The sequence below is a fragment of the Eschscholzia californica genome, unplaced genomic scaffold, assembly GCF_041429995.1.
Source record: "Eschscholzia californica isolate CP2 unplaced genomic scaffold, dmEscCali1.0.p SCAF_2, whole genome shotgun sequence".
NCBI classification, from domain to species: domain Eukaryota; kingdom Viridiplantae; phylum Streptophyta; class Magnoliopsida; order Ranunculales; family Papaveraceae; genus Eschscholzia; species Eschscholzia californica.
Genome location: NW_028238309.1, coordinates 63962473 through 63984121, shown reverse-complemented (window position 1 = coordinate 63984121; position 21649 = coordinate 63962473). Strand labels below are relative to the sequence as shown.

The window sequence follows — 21649 nt, the reverse complement described above, 5'->3', positions numbered from 1 at the left end:
CTGCTTATGCTTGGGATTAAACATAGGTTGTCTGGATCCTTTAACATATTTCTTACCAATTGAGCTACTTCAAGTTACTTGTTGCATTTAGTACATTTTAGGGAAACTAACGAATATTGGGGCCCCTTACTTCTTTGTATAAATCCTTGTTGTGAGGCCCTTTGGCCCAGAGGGCCCGAAGCGAGGCTTTACTCGCTTCCCCCTCAGGACCGGCCCTGAGTGTCCTGGTGCCATGTTATAATTTGCACCTATAAATCTTAGGCAATAATTATCTAACTTGTATCATTTTTAAATCTCTGACTCTTTCTGGAGACTGTTAGTATCCTCTACCTTTATAAATCAAAGTGAATTAACTACTTTTCATTCGGACTCCCCACTCCATCTCTTTTCACTTCATTTTCCACTAATCCAAATTTAACTTCCCCGATCTACACGAGCGCAGTCTAACTTGTTGACATAAAGCTTAGACTATCTGTGTCGGAGGCACGATTCATACCTAGTGATGCTATACGGAGGGTATTTTGGTCATGTTGTACACTGAATACAGGGGTAAGCAAGAGATTAGAAAAAGTTCTCAAGCTTAGCGCTTTGGGCAAAGCTAAATAGTTTCCGGGGTGTGAAGACTTGGTCAAAAATTGGTCAATTTTGTTTGACAATTTTAGTTAGGGGGAAAGCAAAATACTTCTCCACCTCAGCTCTCTCTCTCTCCACCTCACCCCACTCTCTCTCCACCTCATATCTTTATCTTCTCCGATTAAGTCGCCGGCCGGAAAATTTGGCCGGCGACCATGAAAAAAAAAAATTCACTCTCTCTCTCTAGAAACTCCGGCGAAGGGGTTTCCCTTCGCCGGAGTTCCGGTCTGTTGAAGAACAGATCGGAACTGGTCTGTTCTTCAACAGGCCAGATCGGTCTGTTCTTCAACAGACCGGAACTCCGACGAAGGGAAACTCCTTCGCCGGAGTTTCAAGAGAGAGAGAGAGAGTGAAAATTTACTTTTTTTTTTTTCATGGTCGCCGGTCGAAAAATTTTCCAGCCGGCGACCTAATCGGAGAAGACAAAGAGGTGAGGTGGAGAGAGAGTGAGGTGAGGTGGAGTGTTTTTTTTATCTCCCCTTAAAATTTATTTGCCAGGAAAATTTCTAAAATTCTACATATTCCCTTTAAAATTTCACACCCCGGAAACTATTTAGCTTTCCCCAAAGCGCTGGCCTTCAATTAAAGCTCGTGAAGCAACAGAGCAAAGTAGAAAAATCTCCCCCCCTTTTCCTCGAATAAATAAATTATTTCCATCCAACGGTTGAGATTTCATCTAAAAATCCTATATATCACTCATATCCTCACTTTCCCTCTCCACTCTCTCCCTCTCTCTCTCTAAAAGCATCTCCAATGGGAACTCTATCCCTCCAAAAAGTACAACTTTTGGAGGGATGGAGCTCCAATCCTTCTCCAATGGTTCTCCAAATCTCCAAAGATTTGAAGAACTATGAATAATGCTTCTTCAAACATGAAGGGGCACTATTCACCTTCTCCATATGAGATGGGACTTTTTATTTGGTCATTTTCCTTTTATGTGTTTAATTTAAGTCCTTTAAATTATTTTTTTAGTTCTAATTAATTGTATAAATTCTTACTTATTCATTTTAAGTCCCTGCTTTAATACTAATTAAGTTTCATTTCAACATATATTTTAATTAATGAAAATAAAATATATTGTAATTTTATTTTATAAAGATTAACATAACAAAATTTTCATTAATAGAAATAGATAGTACAACTTGAAACTAAGACAAATTAAACTGAAAACTACGACAAATTTTCATTAATAAAAATTTTCATTAATGCGGAGATGGATCCGGAAATGGAGACTTACCTCCATATTAATGAAGAAGTTTAAGTTTAAGTTTAAGTATTGAAATGTATTGTAAATTTTTTAGACTATTTTTAGTTTAATTTTCTTTTCATGCAATTTTTTTTTTGTATTTTTTTTCTAATATATTAGTGACTTTTAATATAATTATTATGTCTTTTTTAATTTACTATGTATGTAGTAAATGTGTTTTTGTTTAAATATTAGGTTAAAATAATGTAGTAAATGTTTTGGGTGACAAATATATGGACAACCAATTATTTTATGTGAACAATTATTTTTGGGGTCGATGTAAGTCAACTAAGCTTGACTTTATTGACTTCGATTTAATAAGGGGACAACTCTATTAGACCTTAAACATTAAAACACTAAGTGATCGGAGGACCTCAAACAAATATAATAGATTAAATAGAAACCCTAACAATCATTCATCTTCTTCATCGTCTTCATCTTCTTCTTCTTATTCATCTTCATCTTCATCTTCTTCTTCTTCATAGAATGTCATCTCACACACCATGCACCAACTCTCTCCTCTCTTTATATATGTATAGATTGTACACTTTTGCTCTCTATCTATCTAATTCAGTTCAATCTTCTATTTTCCTCTCTACCTTAAGAAACCTTCTACAACCGATCTCTTCACTCAATATAGAAACATCCTTGACTTTGCTTCTCTATCTATCCATGTCTAAAAACATTCCATTTTATCTCTCTTTCTGTATTCTGTGTATGAGTTTAATATGATACGGGTAAAGAAAATATAATTCTTTCAGTAATGAAAATATTCCAAATTGAAGTGTTTAGCGTTTTAGTTGAATTAGGTAAAGGGTCCGTGGGTATATGGCCCAAAATAATGTTCAAAAAGGGTTTAGGGTCCAATCTTCCCCAAAAATGGATTTTTAGTCCTTTTGCTCTTGGGACTAAAAACCCTTAATATATATTACATAATTCCTTCCATGTCCCAGTCGTTTTTCACGGGATTTTAATGTGTGGGGCCGCACAAAAATTTCAAACGGTTTAATGTACCTTGATTTTAGGATAAATTTAGGAAAAAACGGTTGGATTCTCACGAAAATTTCTCTCTCTTCTATAATCTGTTTAGAAACAAAATCTAAACTTTCCCAAATCAAATTTCTCTCTCTTCTTTACTGATTTAATATGGAGATTTATTAGCCAAAAATATGGAGATTTATTAGACAAAAAAAAAGATAGAAACATATCATAATTTCTCTCTCCTCTAAACAGATTTGGAAATCAAATTTTCTCTTTCCTATTATCTGAATCAATTTAGGATCAATTTAGCGTGATTTGGGGGTTAATATACAAAACATATATATCACTTTCTCTCACTTAACTTTCAGTTTTGGAAATAGTATATTTTTCTGGGAACATTAAAGCAGCATTTGTTTTCGTTTTTACTCATACATAAATACAAATCGAATACAAATTATGAAACAAATACGTAAATTATGTATTATTTATGACGAATAAACCATCATTAGTCAAGTATACAACGTAATTTATTAAATGTATTTGGGTCTTGTTCAGTAAATTACACATAATTTCTATTACATAACACATAATTTCTTTTACATTACACATCGTTTACATTCTGTTACCAAAAAATCGTTTACACTATATTGTCGAAGAGCATATGTAGTCTTGAGTAGGACAAACAACATTTACACTATATTGTCGAAGAGCATATCCAAATGATTTTGCACCACCAGGAAACAAATGACCAACTTCAGTAGCAAATTCCATAAGTAACAACAAAACTGCAAAAAGAAAATATATACATTTGTTAACAAAACAAACAATTTACTAGAAACGACATGTATAATGGAATAAATTATGCATACTGTTTGTTAAACTTCATAATGTGTTAGGAGACAAACATAACGTTAGTTCGAATCACAAGGTCACTATTATGTGAAAAAATATGTATAATGTGCAATAAATTACATATAATTTTTGGAACATTTATTGTACTATAAACGGCAACTGTTTTGTGAAAAAAGTACGCGTAATGTTGAATAAATTATATTTAATTTATGCAGATTTATAAGATGTTTTTGATATTATTTATAAAGTATGTATAATTTGTAACAAAATACATATATTTTACATTCTGTTATAAAAACATCGTATAAAAGACGTCTGCGTTATGTATGTGTTATGTTCAGTAAACATCATGTAATGTCGTGTAAATTATATATCGTTTACATTCTGTTACAACCAAATCGTACTAGATCTACTCTGGATAAAAAATGATATGTAATTTATTATAAACGATCCGTAATTTATGTTAAATTATATGTCGTTTGGATTCAGTTATAACAAATCTTACGAGATCTTCCCTGCATCAAAAATTGTACGGAAACCTTGATGAAGATTTGAAGAAATGATCTAAAAATCTGTAACCTAAAACTACTAAAAAGTAACAAAATACATAAATACAAACACTTCTTAATCGCATTATCTTCAGTAAAGACGAATTTAACATTAACATAATAAAATCGGTTATGAATCTTAGAGAGAGAAAATCCTGAATAATGATGAAGATTTGATTAGATGATACAGAGAGAAATTCGATACTGAATTTGTAAGAATCAGTCATGAAGGATTGTCTCATCAAAATATATATCATTCAATAAATTTTTAGAGAGAGAAAGACAAGAATTTCATATTCATTTGAAACAGAATCATTTAAGAAGATGATTGTTAACCTGTTTAACAATATTAAGAAACTGTTTTTGAATATCTTTAATGAATATTAAACACAAATTTCTTTGCTTTAATGGAAGATTTTCAGTAGATTAAGGTGTAGAGAGATAATCAATTATCATAAAATAAAACAAAATCACAAAAACTAATAACTTGATTAATGTTTTACCTGATTAACAATGGTGATTTGATTTCAGCAAATCAAAGGAATATGAATCAAGGTGTCTGATTTAATGGAGGATTTACTTTCGAATCAGATGAAGAGAGAGAGAGAGAGAGTGCAGAGACAATAAGGCAATAAGGTTTCGGTTAGAAAACTTACTGATTATGAGAAGATCACGGTTTCTTAATATAAAAACGTGATTGGAGAGAGAAACAGGGAGATAAAAATGAAAAATATATTTGGTGATTTTGATCTTATAACTGTTTTTATATTTAAGAAAGGTTAGTATAGGTATTAATATTTAATAGTTATTCTCGGGATTTGTGTTTTCTCTCTAGATTGAACCAAATGGACCAGATATCTATTTGTAATATTATTTTGGTTTTTATCTTCTTTATGGGATTAGAGGGGACTAAAAGTCCTATTAGGGCCTATTTTTTGGGCCATACACCCAAAAGTTCTTAGGTAAAATAAATTAGTGAAAACTAGAACATTAGTTCTGTGAGGGGTTGAAAAATTAATCAATGAAAATTAGGGAATAAAGGAAGAAGCTTTATGTTTTGTTTTCAATGCACTTCTAAAATCAATGCCACTGAACATCTTAATTTGAATAGGAGAAGATGGGCTTTTCCTAAATTCTTACCCATACAAGAAATTTGAGCTCTGTTCTGACTTTTCTCTGCACTTACAACCATGGGATGATATTGGTGATTTCGTGGCTCCTAAATTTCAACACGGATTTCAATGTCTAGGTCAAAAAGTTGTTGTTATCAAGGACGAACAATACTGCTACAGTTCGTGATTTTAAACCGACGAACACAAGTAGTGTTTTGCTCACACACGAACATATTTATTTGCTGTTTTGGTACCAAACCCAATTTTCTAGGGTTTATGGAAGAAGAAGGAATAGATTAAAGTCTATAGTTCATGGAAGAAAGAGAGATGATTTAAAATAAAATCTTTTATTCTTAGAGGACATGAGTGAAAAATAATCGAGTGATGTCCCCTTAAAAACTGTTGTCCATATAAAAAATTTAATTTTTCAAGTTGTCCACATAAATTAGTTGTCCACATAAAATAATTGGTTGTCCATATATTGGTCACAATATTTTGGAGGGGTGGATAGAGTTGGAACCATTGGAGAGCCCCTTCAAAAGTGGCTCCAAATTTGGGGAAGATGCTCATTTGGAGGGGCATTTGGAGAAGAAACATTGGAGATGCTCTAAAAAGCTTCAAAAATGGCCTCTTTCAGTAAGAGCAGTTCAAATAATTGGATTTTCTCTCTCAAGATTTTACTTGCATCAACAAGAGTATTATCCATAGCCATGATTCTAAATCTTTCATTACCATTTCTATTAGAATATATAAATTCTGAAGCTCCCCTGTTTTGGAAATCTCTGCTTTCATGGCTTACTCCTCCATATCTTTATGTTGTAATCAATGGTATAATCATAACCCTTGCTGCTTCTTCAAGATTCTATCATAAAATTGAAGAACAAAAACAAGAACGATCTGTTCCAGTTAGGGTTCCTACTGAATCGTCGAATTTTGATTCAGTAATGATGAATAATTCGATTTCAATGGTTGAAGGTATGATGGTTGCTTTTAGTAATGAAGTTCCCATTAGGAATAATAAAGTAGTTTCTGAATTTGGGGATTATGATTCAATGATTAGAAATTATCCAGTGGATAATTTGATTGCTTTTCAAAAATTTGGATCAAAATTTTTTGGGCGAAATGAATCAAGGGTTTCTGAGAGTAAATCTACAAGAATAACTTCTGCCCTTGATGAAGAAGAAGAGATTATTATACAAGTTATCAAAAACTATTACAACTACGTACATTAAATAGTTGAATTTGAAACCCTAAAAAATGATGATTTTAATTAGGGAAAATGACTGTTTGAGTTCAAAATAATATCAATATAATAAAAAAAGCCTACTTAATTTTCTATTAATCATTAGTTATCAAATTATTAGGGTTAATAACAGGTTAGGTTTAAAATAATTTGGTTAATTATTAATAAGGTCATTTTCTATTTTTTTAAGTACCAAAATGCCCTTCTCACAAAAACTCACTTCTCTCCCAGAAAACTAAAAATTCTTAGGGTTTTTTTTTCTTCCTCTCTTCTTCTTCTTCTTCTCCCGATCAACAACGCATAACCAAAACAACATATCAGGAGATTCGTCACAAATATCAGGAGAGCTTGACCTCGAATATCACTCGAATTTAAAGCATCTATTACCAGGTGAAGATTTTAAGCATCTTGAAAAACCTAGAACACGTTATGATGGGTTATCTCATCAAAAGAGGTAGGAGATAAAGGAGGCTTTAGTTTCTTTTATTAATTTATGAAGGTTGTCAGGTATCACTGCTAGAGTTGTTGGTTATGTTGTATGGGTGGAATGGAAAATTTGGTAGGGAATAAAGGTGAGATGAGATGAGATGGAAAAGGTTGAGCGTGAACAACTGATTGGCTGTTGTGTTCTCAACCATCTTAATATCTCAACCATTTTTTTCACACTACACACAATCACTCTTGCTCTCTCTCTCTAAGTACTCAAAAGTTCAGTCGCACATGTAGATGATGATGATTGATTCAATGGAGGAACGTTGTGATTCTCGGAACAGGTTTCGCCAAATGGATAGTGATGATTTAACCACTGTTGTTAACTTTTGGTGGAGGTCTAGCATAAGGTCTTGTATGCAGGAACTCATGGATGCCTATGATATCCACCTGATATTTGGAGCTAGGTTTTTTGCTAATGGATGGTGATGATTTAACCATTCCTGATCGCCACGAAGGAGTCTTTCTTATTGGAATGAGAAATGTTGATTTCTGGCATCAAAGAGAGAGAGAGATATATATGGTTGTTGTTGTATGAGTTTAACTTTAGATGTTTGTTATGTGTTTGATGAAATACAAATGAAAACTTTGATAGTTTCGATTTTCTTCACGAAATAAAGTTTGCAAGATCTCCGATCCGAATCACATATGCAATGCTTGCAAATTATGTTTGCAGTCTATATTTTGCAAACACATGTTTGTTGTTTACATTATGCAAACACATGTTTGCAAATCAGATTGTTGCAAACACGTTTGCAGAACAGATTGTTGCAAACACGTTTGCATAACAGATTGTTGCAAACACGTTTGCATAACAGATTGTTGCAAACACGTTTGCATAACAGATTGTTGCAAACACGTTTGCATAACAGATTGTTGCAAACACGTTTGCATAACAGATTGTTGCAAACACGTTTGCATAACAGATTGTTGCAAACACGTTTGCAGAAAAACGTAAAGAAAAAAAACGCCGTTTTTTCCGGCTTTTTTTTTTTTTGAAAAAAATATTGAAAGTGGATCTTGTTAGAAAGCTAATGAAAAATCATTTCTAAATATATAATTTTTATAGAAATCCGACATCTCAAACAAAAGTTATATCGATTTAAAGTTTAAAGAAAAATAAAAGAATTTAGTTACACAAAATGACAAAAAAGGGTATTTTAGTATTTGCACACTTTTTGACCTGAATAATAATTTTCAAATGTTTTGTGTTTTTCTACTTATTTTCAATATTATTTTGACTTTTCTAGAAATTACCTCTTTTAATTATGACAGGAGTGGGGATCTTTAAATTGTCAGAAAATCAAAGATCCAAACAGTGAGTGAAAATAACTTACAAGGATTAAAAATCGCATCTTTACTTGTCCAAAGTTTTCAGATTTTGCAGGAAACAGAGTCTGGAGAGATGATAAAACCTAGGAAGTTAGGGTTTGAGAAGAGGTTGCGTGTTAGAGAGAGAAAACGAGGTGCTTCTGTATACACGCAATGAATGAAGAACACGAAAAAACGTGATTAGTTTGTTTTTTCTCTGAGTCAGATCTGACTGAGAAATAAATTGACTTGAGTCAGCTTACATGGTTTGTTTTTATCCAACTCTCAATGTCTAATGCGTATTAATAGTTGATTCGAATTGATTTTTGATCGATTTTCGATTTCTACTGGAGCGCAAAGTGGCTACTCTTGAGTCTTCACATATTATTTTTTTCATTTTCTATGATTTTCTGTATACTTCTGAAAAAGGTAGGATTTTGGCATATAGTGTTGCCTTTTCCTCATCTAGTTGTTTTCATTGTTGAATCCATTGCCAGACCGAGGGCAAGTGTTCTGAAAGAACCTGAAAATGAAACCATATAGCCCTGGCATAGTTACAATAAAGCATCAATGGTTTATTGTTTCGGTTTCCTCACAGTTCGTACAATTGTATATATTACCAATATAACTGTCATTCGTTTCATTCATTCTCGTATTGTTTCTATTCCTCAAATAATTATACATAGATTTAATAGAAAACTTGCCTGATTTGGTCAACGTCCATTGAGCGGTATCCTCCTTACCATTCTGCAAGTTAATACTAAGAATGGCATTGCAGATATCAGTATCAAAACAATTGTTAAGCAGTTCAATATTCCAGTTGTTGTTAGTAATTAGTTGGGCAACCCATTCAAGGCTAGAGTTATGCTGGTTATTAATGGTGGGGGGGGGGGGGGGGAGGGGGTGATGGTTCAGGATCCAGTAATCTTGTCAAATATTAATCTTAGCCCCTTTATTGATATCCCAGAATACTAACCTCTCCATATGGCTAAACTGACTGATCGATTTCCAAGGCCAAGAATGATTAGCCTTAGGGGGGAGAGGTTTAGAAGATTTTGGGAAATACTTTGCTTTGAGGACTTGGACCGAGATGGAATGGGGGTTGTTAAGAAGTCGCCAGTTAAGTTTGAGGAGAAAGGCTCTGTTGTCAAGAAGCGGGAGTCGGAGGGCTAGACCATCCGATTTACGTGGCTTACAAATGCGTGCCAGTTGATGGTGTGAAAGGTTTTGGTTTTTCGCCACCAGAAAGTCCTTCTGATGGACTCGATGCTATTGCAAATGCCTTTAGGAATGACAAAGCACTGCATCTGGTATTGGGGAACGACCTCTGCTATAGTAGATATGACTATAGAGCGGCCAGCTTGGGAGAGAAGATTGGTTTGCCATTTAGAGAGTTTGTTCTAGATTTGAGTGAGATGGGATTGGAAGGCTTGTTTTTTGTTTTTATCAATGAAAAGGTTAGTGCCAAGATATTATCCCCAGATGAGGACTGATGAACTTTAAGATTGCGGATCATCATTCTCTTAAACTTGGGATTGGTGAAGAAAATATTGGATTTAGCATAGTTGTTCATTTGACCGGAGGCCTCGCTGAACTCTTTGAGGATTTGTTTAAGGTTATGAATGTTTTCAAGAGAATTTTGGCTAAAAACAATGCAATCATCAACAAAGAGGAGGTGTTTAATAGTGAGGCAGAAGTTGAGAATTGAGAAACCATCGAAAGAGAATTGGTGATTGTTTTCCAGCAAACGACTCAGGCTTTACATGGCGATGGAAAAAAGAAAGGGAGAGAGGGGATCGCCTTGCCTGATGCCCCGGCTTACCTCGAAGGCTAAGCCAGGACGACTATTTATGAGCACGGTCATGGTGCTAGAGGAGAGACATGTGTTGATCATATTGATCCAGTGGGGAGCAAAGCCCATTAGAGTCATGATGCTTTCCAAGTAGCTCCATTCGATACGGTCAAAAACTTTAGACATATCAAGTTTGAGACCAAAATAGCTTTTGGATCCGCTGATTTTCTTAAAGGAGTGGACAATCTCTTGGTTGATCAGAATATTGTCTGTGATTTGCTGTCCAAGCACATACGCCGCATGGAATGGAGAAATAAGATCCAGAAGGAGGAGTTTGAGGCGGTTAGCCATAATTTTGGTAATGGAAAGATATTGTAAGATATTGACAACGCTTCTTACAATATCTTTCCATGTAGTAAACTAGATATAGGATTTGGTTTATAAAGGCCCACATCAAGATAGTAGAATTTGCCCATATTAAGTAAGATCTTAAAGTATTCTTGCAAGCTCATTTCCCCAATTTAGGCATAGAGACAATAGCATTTTATAGTTAGAGAACTTACATATGAAGAGATTGACTGATATACACTTCTATACAAAAAATTAAGAAAGACTAGTTAGTGTAAAACAAGTTACTTCCAACTGCAGTTCGGGTTATCCTACTAATAGTTTGGCCCGTCCAAATACCCTTGTTTTTCAACTTGCAGAAATGGAGGCTGCCCATAGTACTTCAACTATTTTGCAGACATGGGAATGCAACTTCGGATATCGGACTTTATGATACACTTTGCCAAACATGGGTTTAGTTGGATACTTGGATTGATGTTTATTGGCATCCCCTTTTTGGCTCTGGGCATCTCGGATGACTCGAATTATAACTTCTCCTAGTTTAGGCTCGAGAGCTCACTCCATTGGATAAAGCCCTGTAATTCGATGAATTAACAAAAACTTTTGTATTTAACGAAACACGTTAAGTCATAGATTATTACTATTATTATCTTTAAATTAGTGATCAAGAATCGACACAATCACTACTGAGAGAAAATTTACTCCCACTTCTTAAAAGTAAAAATTATTTATGAATAAACAGATATCCTATGACTTCATAAGTTATGAAATATGGATGCATATACATGGATTCAAGGATATCTATATATACTCTTGAATCTATCCATTTTTTTCAGGCTTCAACCTTTATGTAACGATTCCACGAGCGCATGAAGTAAAATTTGTGTAAATTAACACGGATAAAATAATATATCCACACAAGTTTTGACCTTTCCCATAGGTTTGTTCCTAAACTAAAAGTCATTTTAATCCACAGTAGCATATTAAGTCTAATCCAGACTAACATGAGATTTGGTCTTGTCACCAAATATCCTGGTGAAATAATGGGGTACTATGATTGTAACACAAACATTTTAGATTCTTAATTCAACATCACCCCCTTGTCGTTTTGAACTCTTGATGCTTGAATTATTGTTGTTTGTAGTTTTTGTTGTTGCATATTTTTAGTTGTTAGAGTTGACTTGATTTTAAGATAATATTTGTTCTTGTTGCCTTCACATGTATGTAGGTAGTTGACTTCCCTTGGCACATCATTAGACCATGTGGATGTGCCGCCTCTGCCATCAACATGCAATATCATGCTAGTACCATTTTTAATTACTTAGCAGGATTTGGAATCCTCATTCTTTATATAATTTTTCAAATTAAATATCAAAACCAGTAGTTGTTGCACCATGTGTTTCTCCTAAAGATGTAGGTTTAGATTTGATTCCATAAGAAACCAACTAAAATTTCGAAACAGACCGATGTAGCGAAGGAAATCATAAGAGGTAATTCTAAATTAAATAACGGAAATTTCTCTAGATTTGGAACACAAATCATGACAAATCGCTCCCAACTCTTGATTTGTGATTCTGATCTGCTTAGGATTTTCTTTACTAGATCATTTTCCAATTCGAAAACATATAGGTTCAGTACGCTATCATGTGAATTTTTAGTTATTTACGTCTGAAAATATGTATATGTAGAGTTCTATTATACCAGCTCGGTATAATATAATGTTCATAAGTAGTCAAGTAGATAAACAATGAGGCGCCCAGTGTCCTTTTTTATTTATCTAAGTGCAGATAGTTTGCATCTTCGCAGACATGTTTATTTCACTGCACCTCTCTTCTAAAAAGTTGTCCAGATCGTTACACCTTGCGGCTTGCGCGCGAACCAAATCTTACCACATAAGAAACTCTACCACCTTAGGACCATATAATTACAATCGACATCGTTATTGGGTCGTTGGTGCCTTGGTAATGTAACTTTTCTATCATTCAGTCACCAATTTTCTTAAACCTTATGACGTTAGGCAGTTGTAATCCCCCATACATAGTCTCACGAATTTACAGTGTTTTTTGTAGACGGGTGCCTCGACCAAGTCACTGAGACCGCAAGGTGACACATCCTCCTCTCAAAAGTTATGGGGTCGTCGTATGAACACGTAGAACACTATTGTATTTTTAATAGTTTTCAGCTTATATAATAGTGAGAGATATTTGTTCTGATACATTTATTTGAGTGGTCGGCTTTGAGGTGAACCCTAAACAAACCACAACAAGGCATCATCAACATCAGCCGCTGCTGCTGCTGAAATCTGTTTTTGTACACGTGCGAAGTACCGGATCCTAAAACATCGCACCGCAGGTAACGGTCAATTATAAGACCGTTGATGAGTTTAAAATAAATTATGTCTAAAATGTCCTGACACTTCCACCCTCTCATCATTTACTAACCTCCCCATTTGTTTGTTGGTAATAGATCCCCTCATTATGGTTCTTTGTACCTTACTAATTAACTATTAATCACTAATTTTTAGGAAATCTCAAATGTACCCTTACATTGTTTTGTTGGATAAATGGTGCAAACTAGTCACCATTTTGTCGTCCAAACGATGATATACTATGTTCCATTGGTTGTATCATGATAGAAATTTACTCTGCCTGTCCGGGTCGACCAATCTGACTGAGTAACATTACTATTAATTTCCAAATGATAACTAGATAATAACTTAAAGTATTCACTCTCTATTGTGTCAAATCCCATTTTGTTGGATAAATGGAGCAAACTAGTCACCTTACTTGTGCTAAAAAGCATTTGCACATAATGGTTTGTATATTGTCTACTGTATGGAGGTTGTGGTATTAAATTTTCACACAAAAAACTCTTCTCTAATAGATAAAAATAATCACTTCAAGTCAGAATGGTTTTGGCATCATCTTATAAATTGCATCCGGAAATATTAAATATTAGTACTCATCTATAAATATCGACTCTTTTTCGAAATCCTTTAACTATATTCGACCTTCTAAGTGCGAATTGATTACTTTTCTTTTAATTCTGTGACGGTCCACCCACTGAGAGACCTCTAAGGGTCTACCTACTTTTGATTTCCATGATCTTAATTTGACTTCCATAATCATTAACACGAGTGGAATTCAAATTGTTGACGTATAGGATGGACTATGGAGTATCGTTATACTTTGCCCGGACACTTCTTACACATTGCCGTTTTCTTATGGTTTGGTAATGGAGGGTATTATGGTCATTTTGTAAGCTTAAGTAGAGGGTAAACAAGAGATTAGCATAAGTTCTCAAGGCAAAAAGCCACAACAGAGCAAAAGTAGAAGAATCCCCGCCTTCTCCTCCTCGAATAAAAAAATTATTTCCATCTAACGGTTGAGATTCCATCTAAAAACCCTATATATCATTCATATCCTCAATTTCCCTCTCCACTCTCTCCCTCTCTGTTTTTCTCTCTCTCTAGAAACCTTTCAAAAGAGCTTCAAAAATGGTGTCTTTCAGTAAGAGCAGTTCAAATAATTGGATTTTCTCTCTCAAGATTTTACTTGCATCAACAGGGGTATTATCCATAGCCATGATTTTAAAGCTTTCATTACCATTTCTATTAGAATTTATGAATTCTGAAGCTCCCCTGTTTTGGAAATCTCTTCTTTCATGGCTTACTCCTCCATATCTTTATGTTGTAATCAATGGTATAATCATAACCCTTGCTGCTTCTTCAAGATTCTATCATAAAATTGAAGAACAAAAACAAGAAACATCTGTACCAGTTAGGGTTCCTACTGAATCGTCGAATTTTGATTCAATGATGACGAATAATTCGATGTCAATGGTTGAAGGTATGATGGTTGCTTTTAGTAATGAAGTTCCCACTCGGAATAATAAAGTAGTTTCTGAATTTGGGGATTATGATTCAATGATAAAAAATAATCCAGTGGATAATTTGATTGCTTTTCAAGAATTTGAGTCAAAGTTTTTTGGGCGAAATGATTCTAGGGTTTCTGAGAGTAAATCTACAAGAATAATTTCTACCCTTGATGAAGAAGAAGAAGAAGATGATTCTCTGATCTTTGATCATTCTGAAACTGAAGGTATTCATCCACATTTACTCTCTCTCTCTCTCTCTCTCTCTGTTTCTCTCTTTAGATTTAAGCTTTTGTTTTCTTTAAAGTTCTGATTTTTATTGATTTTTCAGGAGAGAGAAAGTCAGAAATGAACGAAACACTTGAGACGACATGGAAGACTATAACAGAAGGAAAAGGGACGCCATTAACAACCCATGTGAAGGAAACAGAGAAATGGGTATCACAAAATCAAAATCTCAACATACCCATCATCCCAAACCCTAATCAATCATTTAAAAAGGTTATGAAGAAATCAGAGACATTCAAAGAACGTAGCGTTAATTTTAATTCATCTTCATCTTCATCACCACCACCACTGTTACAAAAGGTGATGAAGAAATCAGAGACGTTCAAAGAACGTAACGTTGTTTCAACACCACCGTCACAAAAAGTGATGAAGAAATCCGATACATTCAAAGAACGTAACGTTATTTCAACAACACCGTCACCTTCACCGTTACAAAAGGTGTTTAAAAAATCGGAGACGTTCAAAGAACGTAACGTTATTTCAACAACACCGTCACCTTCACCGTTACAAAAGGTGTTTAAGAAATCGGAGACGTTCAAAGAACGTAACGTTATTTCATTATCACCAAGTTCAGGTAAGATGAAGAAGGAGTCGTTATTAGGTCAAGATGAGTTGAATCGGCGAGTAGAAGCATTTATCAAGAAATTTAATATGGACATGAGGTTACAGAGAGAAGAGTCATTTAATCAAAACAGAGAAATGATTAACTCCGATTAATCAGGATTAGAAACAGAATTACTTTTTAATTACTTCTCTTGAGATATAAATTCCAAACAAAGTCAAGTCAAAGCGGTTTGACTGTTTTAATGGTTGTTTAATTTCTTTTAATTGAATTAACATTTAATCATATTTGGTGTGTAATTTGTTTTTCTTTCAATTGAATGAATGAATGGAAGATGAGACTGAACTCAGTATTTTTTATATGATTTTATTTTTATTTTTTCGCTTATAATTATATTAATGTGATATTGCTGTTTGGTTGGATTTCTGTCAAAGTCAGAACCATTTCAGAAGTAGCTATGAAGTTACATGGGAATTAGAATTTGTAAAGTAGACAAGTCTTTCAATCTTTCAACAAAAAGACAAGTCTTTCAATTCTTTTCCAGCTAGTAGGTTCTAACATGATACCAGAGCCATATAAGGATCTGCCAGACGATTAGAATTTGTAAAGGAGACAAGTCTGTAAAAGGATCCGCGTATTTTCCTTGCAATCCGCTTTTAAGGAGAGTTCACCCGGATGGGCTGTGTCAACAACCCATAGGCGATTGACAAAGACTAGGAAAAATAAACAAACAAATTAAGGACTGGTCTAACAAAAGAAATCATGTGGAGAATCCTTCATTTTCATTAAAACTTAAATATCTTTGAGATCACAAATCACTTTAGCTTAAACTCAAAGAGATCATACCACCTAAACTTCTATTCTATATAGCTAAGCATAAATATAAGAAGAAAACCAAGGAACTAAATGCTCCTACTTTAATTAAACATTCATAAGTTTTATAATTCGAAAAACTCTACTATATTTTCTATCTAGAACTTGCCATTGCCCTTAGCAGTTACCTTTTGTGATCCTCTATCTTCTCTGGAACTCTGGGTTGTCGTCCGCCACTGTCGTTTTCCAACTTTTTCGCCCTTTCTTTACTCTTGGTATCCTCCGCCTTTTCATCGTTATTGAATGTCTCCTTGGAAGCTCCTTATGAACATCATTGAGTTCTTGTTCTTGTGGCTTCTCTTCAATGTCTTCTGATTGCTTGTCTTCAATAATCATTTCGTCTTCCTTTTTCACTTCTTGATTTGATTCATCAAGCTTACCTTTGATTCCTATAACTTCACCATCTTGGCCATTTTGATGGTTTGGCTTATCTGCAGAAATCTCTTCTTGTGTTCTTCGATATAATCCCCTAACTTCTTCTTCTTCACCTTCACTATCTCCATTATCAATTGGATCAGTTTTATGATCTTCGTCACTTTCATCATTCTTCTCTAACTTCTCTTCTCCTTCTTCCGAGTACCCATTGTTATCCATATCTCCGTTTCTCGAGATCCTACTCCATCTCTTACTTCCTTGAATACTATCACCAAGTTCGCCACTGTCTTTAGCGTTTCCGCCACTTTCTGATCCACCCGATACCTCCCTCTTGCCCTCATATTTGGAAACCACACCAAGTAACTGTCCCTCACCAATTTGAGAATCCTCTGTATCCACCTGCTGATTGTTTATAGAATTGCCTTCTCCATTACCTTCCATGGAGACCTCCCTCTTGCCCTCATATTTGGAAACCACACCAAGTAACCGTCCTTCACCGAATTGAGACTCCTCAGTATCCACCTGCTGATTGTTAGAATTGCCATCTCCGTTACCTCCCAGCAATGTTTTTGTATCATTATCTCCTTCTGTAGTTATCGAAACATTTTCATTTCTCGAACTCTGAACCGTTTCTGTTTCATTGCTTTTACCCTTAATATCTTGAGAACTCTCAGATTTCTCCACTTTCATCTCTGCCGATACTTCTTCCTTGTTTTGAACCGTTTCACCATTGTTTGAACTCTCTTCACCTCCCACCTTCGATTCTTCACCATCTTGCTTATCCTCAAACTTCTGCAACTTCTCTTCTTGAATTGCATTCTCGTTGGTTTTTTCTCCTGCAACTTCACTTTTTTGCGTTGAAGTCTCGCTACCATTTAATGGTTCTTTGAGCTGGCCGTCTTTAGAGGTGGATTCCTCTTCTACATTCTTATTCACTTCATTTGTCGTTTTTTCTGATACAACCTGAGTTGCAGACAAGTTCAATTTCGGTTTCGACGGATCATCCATACTTACTGACCAAACGTTATGTGGATTTTCAAGACGGCGTTTCATATCTTCAATTTCAGTGTCTTTCTGTTTTAAGAGTTCTCTTAAAGCTGATATTTGAGAAATTTCTTGGTCTGAATTCACCTCCTTTTCCCTTAGCATTTTGATCTCGTTTCGCTTCTCTTCCAACTCTGATTCTAAAGCTCGTCCTTCTTCTTTAAGGGAAGAAGTTGTTAAATGAACATCCATTAGCTTGTTATTTAGCTCTATCTTTTGTGTTCTAAGAGATTGTGCCTTGGCTTTCAACTCTTCAATTTTGGTTTTCGCTTCTTTCATATTATCCTTTTGTTTCTATGGGAACAATAATGAAGTAAATGAATCAAACATATTGATGATATGGATATAGTCAAATGTATGTTAAAATAAGAACACATGGACCAAAGAATCATCCTTTATCTATCACGAAACTTCATAGCTATTACAAGATATTGAATGAATTAATCTTGCTTCTCTCACTAGAGTAGCCTCACTTGCCAACATTTTTACTTGAGATACCATGGGTAAACTAGATATGTGTCAAGGGAAGAAAAATGGAGAGACAAAGATATGAAATCCAAGTGCATTAAAATGGATAAATTCACAAGTGCCCCAACTTCCGGCCAATACGACTGACCGTTTGGCCTCCAGTTGTGTCCAATATACCCTACGTCGCTGCCAAAACTGACAGTTGTGTCAATGGACTATTAAGTAATTTTTCCTCTTTCCAGGTCAATTTTGGGATATGTCCATGAAAAATGATACTGAGAAGGTAACAAAAGTAAACCTACTCCAGACCTAAATAGGAATCAACAGTCCATCGAGGGTGAAAAAGTCCATGAAAAGAAAGAGACTTGACTCCAAAAATGAGATTGTTGATCTCATTTGGGTGTGGAGTAGGCTTTGTGATGCAGGGGCACCCGGCGTGGAGACTATTTCCATGACCGGACCCGGTCATGGACCAACCGGCCAGAGAGAGTAGAATTAGGAAGTCCTTATTTTAGTATGATTATTAATTAATTTAGGTTTAGGAATTATGCTATTTTAATATTTCCAATAATTGGAAAGGTTCATATTTGAGTCCAAGTTATTTAGGCAGTTGCAGTATTTAATTATTTAGGAAGTCTAATTCAAGTCTATCTAGGAAAGTCCAGAATCCTATAAAAGGATATCTAGTTTGTCTATTATTCTCAGATTGAGAGAAAAACCCCATTGAAGTTTTAATCAAGTTTATTATTTAGAGTTATTTGATCTTTATTTTCATCGTTCTTACTTAATTATTCATCTCTTTTAATTCCGCTGCGTTTCTACATCAAGTGGTATCAGAGCCATCAAAATTCTGGATTTTTTTTTTATCGTGAAGGTTAGTTTTTATATCAATGGATTCTTCGTCCTATTGTGATGAAAGTTTTTTTGAAGATCGATCGAATTACGAGGAAGATGATTTATCTTACCAAGATATTTATTTCAATGATCAACAAGAAAATAACTTCTCCCACTATAAGGCAGAAAATTTCGATGAGTGAAGTATGGATGATTTTGGATACGAATTAGACTATTCAAAACACAACTCCGTAGACAAAATAAATACAGAAGAAAATCATCATAATCCAAAAAAGCATTCGGCATGTTCATATGTTTGGAAACCCGGAGGCAAACCTAGTACGTCTTATTTTTCGTATCATCCTTCTTCATCTTCTTATATCTCTAAGGAACAACCACCACCCACCGCCATTACTTCTATGTTTTCACAAAACACGGATATTTTTTTCACTCCATCCATGGCTATATCTTCACCATACTCTAACTTTAGTGAAGCTCCACCATATAATAAGTGTATGAAGGTAGAGGTGGTGAAAATGGTTGTGAATAATAAGAGTACGGAGGTGGTGTATAAGAAGAATATGGATGTGAAGCTGTATAAGACAATGGTGGGGGTGGTGACGGTGATGATGAATACGGTTGTGGAGGGGTTTCTCGTTCGATTTCTCCCGGATTCCAATGATAATTGTACGAGTCGTTATTCGCATATAAACATGATGAACATGAGCATTGATTCGTTATCTCTTGATGAGTATAATTTGATTGAATATAATCATCTTGACGAATATAATACGATTGATACTGATGTAACTGGTCTGGAAAAAAATTTCCAGAATCATTAGCCAAAAACTTTGGTGGCTCTGAATACCACATGATGTAGAAACGCAGCGGAATTAAAAGAGATGAATAAACTAAATAAGAACGATAAAAATAAAGATTAAATAACTCTAAATACTCAAATTTATTAAAACTTCAAAGGGGTTTTTCTCTCAATCTGAGAATAATGGACTAACTAGATATCCTTTTATAGGATTCTGGACTTTCCTAGATAGACTTGAATTAGACTTTCCTAAATAATTAAAATACTGCAACTGCCTAAATAACTAGACTCAAATCTGGACCTTTCCAATTATTGGAAATACTAAAATAACATAATTTCCTAAACCTAAATTCCCTAATAATTATACTAAAATTGGGACTTCCTAAAACTACTCTCTATGGCCGGTTGGCCCATGACCGGTTGGCCCATGACCGGGTTCGGTCATGGAAAAAGTCTCCACGCCGGGTGCCCCTGCATCAGCTTTTATTCATCTCTTTTAATTCCGCTGCGTTTCTACATCACTTTGTCTTGTAGCCTCTTCTAGCATTGTTCTTGACTTCTTGTCCAATAGACCCTAAGTGGCCGCTCACACTGCCACACTGGATTACCAATTCATCTTTTCTCTTTCCAATTTTGCCCTCTAGATCAAATTTTGTAAGCAAGGAGCTAAAAGTGGCTACAAATATCCCATCATAAGTAGATCCTTGCTCAAGGGACCATCCTCCAACACACATGATATGCCACTAATAACCCTAGTTTTTCTTTTTTTTTGAAACTTAATAACCCTAGTTTTTGAGTTACCCCTACTGTTATATTGAACCATTTATATGCACAATGAACAAATTTCACTAGTAATCACCTAAAAAATAAGAAATTTGTACTTATTTCAGCCTCTAACATGATGGGGATTTTGTTCTACATTTTAGGGTACCCCTTTAAATCACCATCTACATGCCCCTCTATATGAGGGTATCATAATAAATTTTCAGGTACCCATTGAAGAATCTTTTGAGCCTTATATGATCCTAGATCATCATATTCATACTAAGTACATAATCAAAAAAAAAAGTGAAGTGATTCAAGTGAAGGGTATGGCCTATGTGTTTGTTTATTTGCATGTCTAGAGAGAGAGAGAGAGTTTTATAGAGAGAGGGGAAAGGGGTTGGTTGGTTACCTGTAAAAGGAGCTGAAGGGTTGCAATATCATGGTCTTTTTCTTTGATGAGAAGGTTAAAGATGCGTCTTTCTCTAAGCTTGTGAAGAACCATAACACCAAAAACAGCTAACCCAAAAGCCATTAACAACATCATTGCATAAGGTCTTCCTCTATTGTTACTAAACTTGTTAGATGACCCACCACCACTTCCCATTGGAGCCATCCCTCTCTCTCTATCTCTCTCTCTCTCTCTCTCTCACTACTTCTTTCTCTCTCTCTCTCTAAGACAGATCTTTGATGTTTATACTAGAGCATCAAAAGTTGTTGTTGCTTTAATTTGAAAAAGAAGAGATTCTTTCAACCCAAAACTTGGAAAGCTATGTATTGACTATTGAGTAAAGGTGAATGAGTAAAGTGGGTTGGGTTTATTAGGCTAATCAGAGGAACATGGGAATTGTGCTAACAAGTGTTGATTTTGGTGTCCCTTTCTACTAGTATAACATTTGTTAATAAGTTCTTGACTTTTTTCTTTGTCTCCATTTGTTTATTTGCCAGTTCTTCTCTCATAAGTTACTCATTTGCCCCCACTACCTATGGTTAACAAAAACTATAGTCTGGCTATGGAAAAAATCTGAAGTGAACGGTCGAATTTCACTTTATGTTTCTTTTTGTTTATCGGTTGAGCGAAATTTAACCATCAAATACAAACCCGTATTTGCAACAAAAAAATCAATTTCTTTTTGTTGTTGCCGACTAATACCGTTGATCTTTTTTTATCTGGTTGTAGAAATGTTTAGTGAAA

At 34.7% G+C, this 21649-nt stretch overlaps 2 protein-coding genes and 1 long non-coding RNA gene across 4 annotated transcripts; 1 reads left to right on the top strand and 2 right to left on the bottom strand.

Annotated features, from left to right (window-relative positions):
• Positions 1–3317: 3317 nt before the first annotated feature.
• Positions 3318–8591, bottom strand: LOC147560226 (uncharacterized). The gene is made up of 3 exons (XR_015234773.1): positions 8378–8591; positions 4764–6655; positions 3318–3645 (listed from the first exon to the last, which is right to left on the bottom strand). It is a non-coding gene; the product is annotated as an uncharacterized LOC147560226 (long non-coding RNA).
• Positions 8592–13875: 5284 nt separating this feature from the next.
• On the top strand, positions 13876–15628 carry LOC147560225 (uncharacterized). The gene is made up of 2 exons (XM_086662322.1): positions 13876–14655; positions 14760–15628. Exons 1-2 carry the CDS (start codon positions 14052–14054, stop codon positions 15431–15433), a joined length of 1278 nt encoding a protein of 425 aa, XP_086518448.1. The 5' UTR covers positions 13876–14051; the 3' UTR covers positions 15434–15628.
• Positions 15629–16041: 413 nt separating this feature from the next.
• Positions 16042–21366, bottom strand: LOC147560224 (uncharacterized). 2 transcript variants are annotated; one of them, XM_086662319.1, is made up of 2 exons: positions 20867–21366; positions 16042–17864 (listed from the first exon to the last, which is right to left on the bottom strand). In XM_086662319.1, exons 1-2 carry the CDS (start codon positions 21068–21070, stop codon positions 16293–16295), a joined length of 1776 nt encoding a protein of 591 aa, XP_086518445.1. In that variant the 5' UTR covers positions 21071–21366; the 3' UTR covers positions 16042–16292. The 2 variants fall into 2 exon arrangements, with proteins under 2 accessions (XP_086518445.1, XP_086518446.1); XM_086662320.1 differs by having other exon boundaries at positions 16042–18450; positions 20215–21248.
• Positions 21367–21649: the final 283 nt, after the last annotated feature.

Bases quoted from the DNA above. Each gene is read 5' to 3' on its own strand.
- LOC147560224 (XM_086662319.1), bottom strand. From the start codon at position 21,070: ATGGCTCCAATGGGAAGTGGTGGTGGGTCATCTAACAAGTTTAGTAAC. The intron at 17,865-20,866 runs GTAACCAACCAA...TTGTTCCCATAG, and splicing joins CCCTTCAGCTCCTTTTACAG to AAACAAAAGGATAATATGAA.
- LOC147560225 (XM_086662322.1), top strand. From the start codon at position 14,052: ATGGTGTCTTTCAGTAAGAGCAGTTCAAATAATTGGATTTTCTCTCTC. The intron at 14,656-14,759 runs GTATTCATCCAC...TTGATTTTTCAG, and splicing joins TGATCATTCTGAAACTGAAG to GAGAGAGAAAGTCAGAAATG.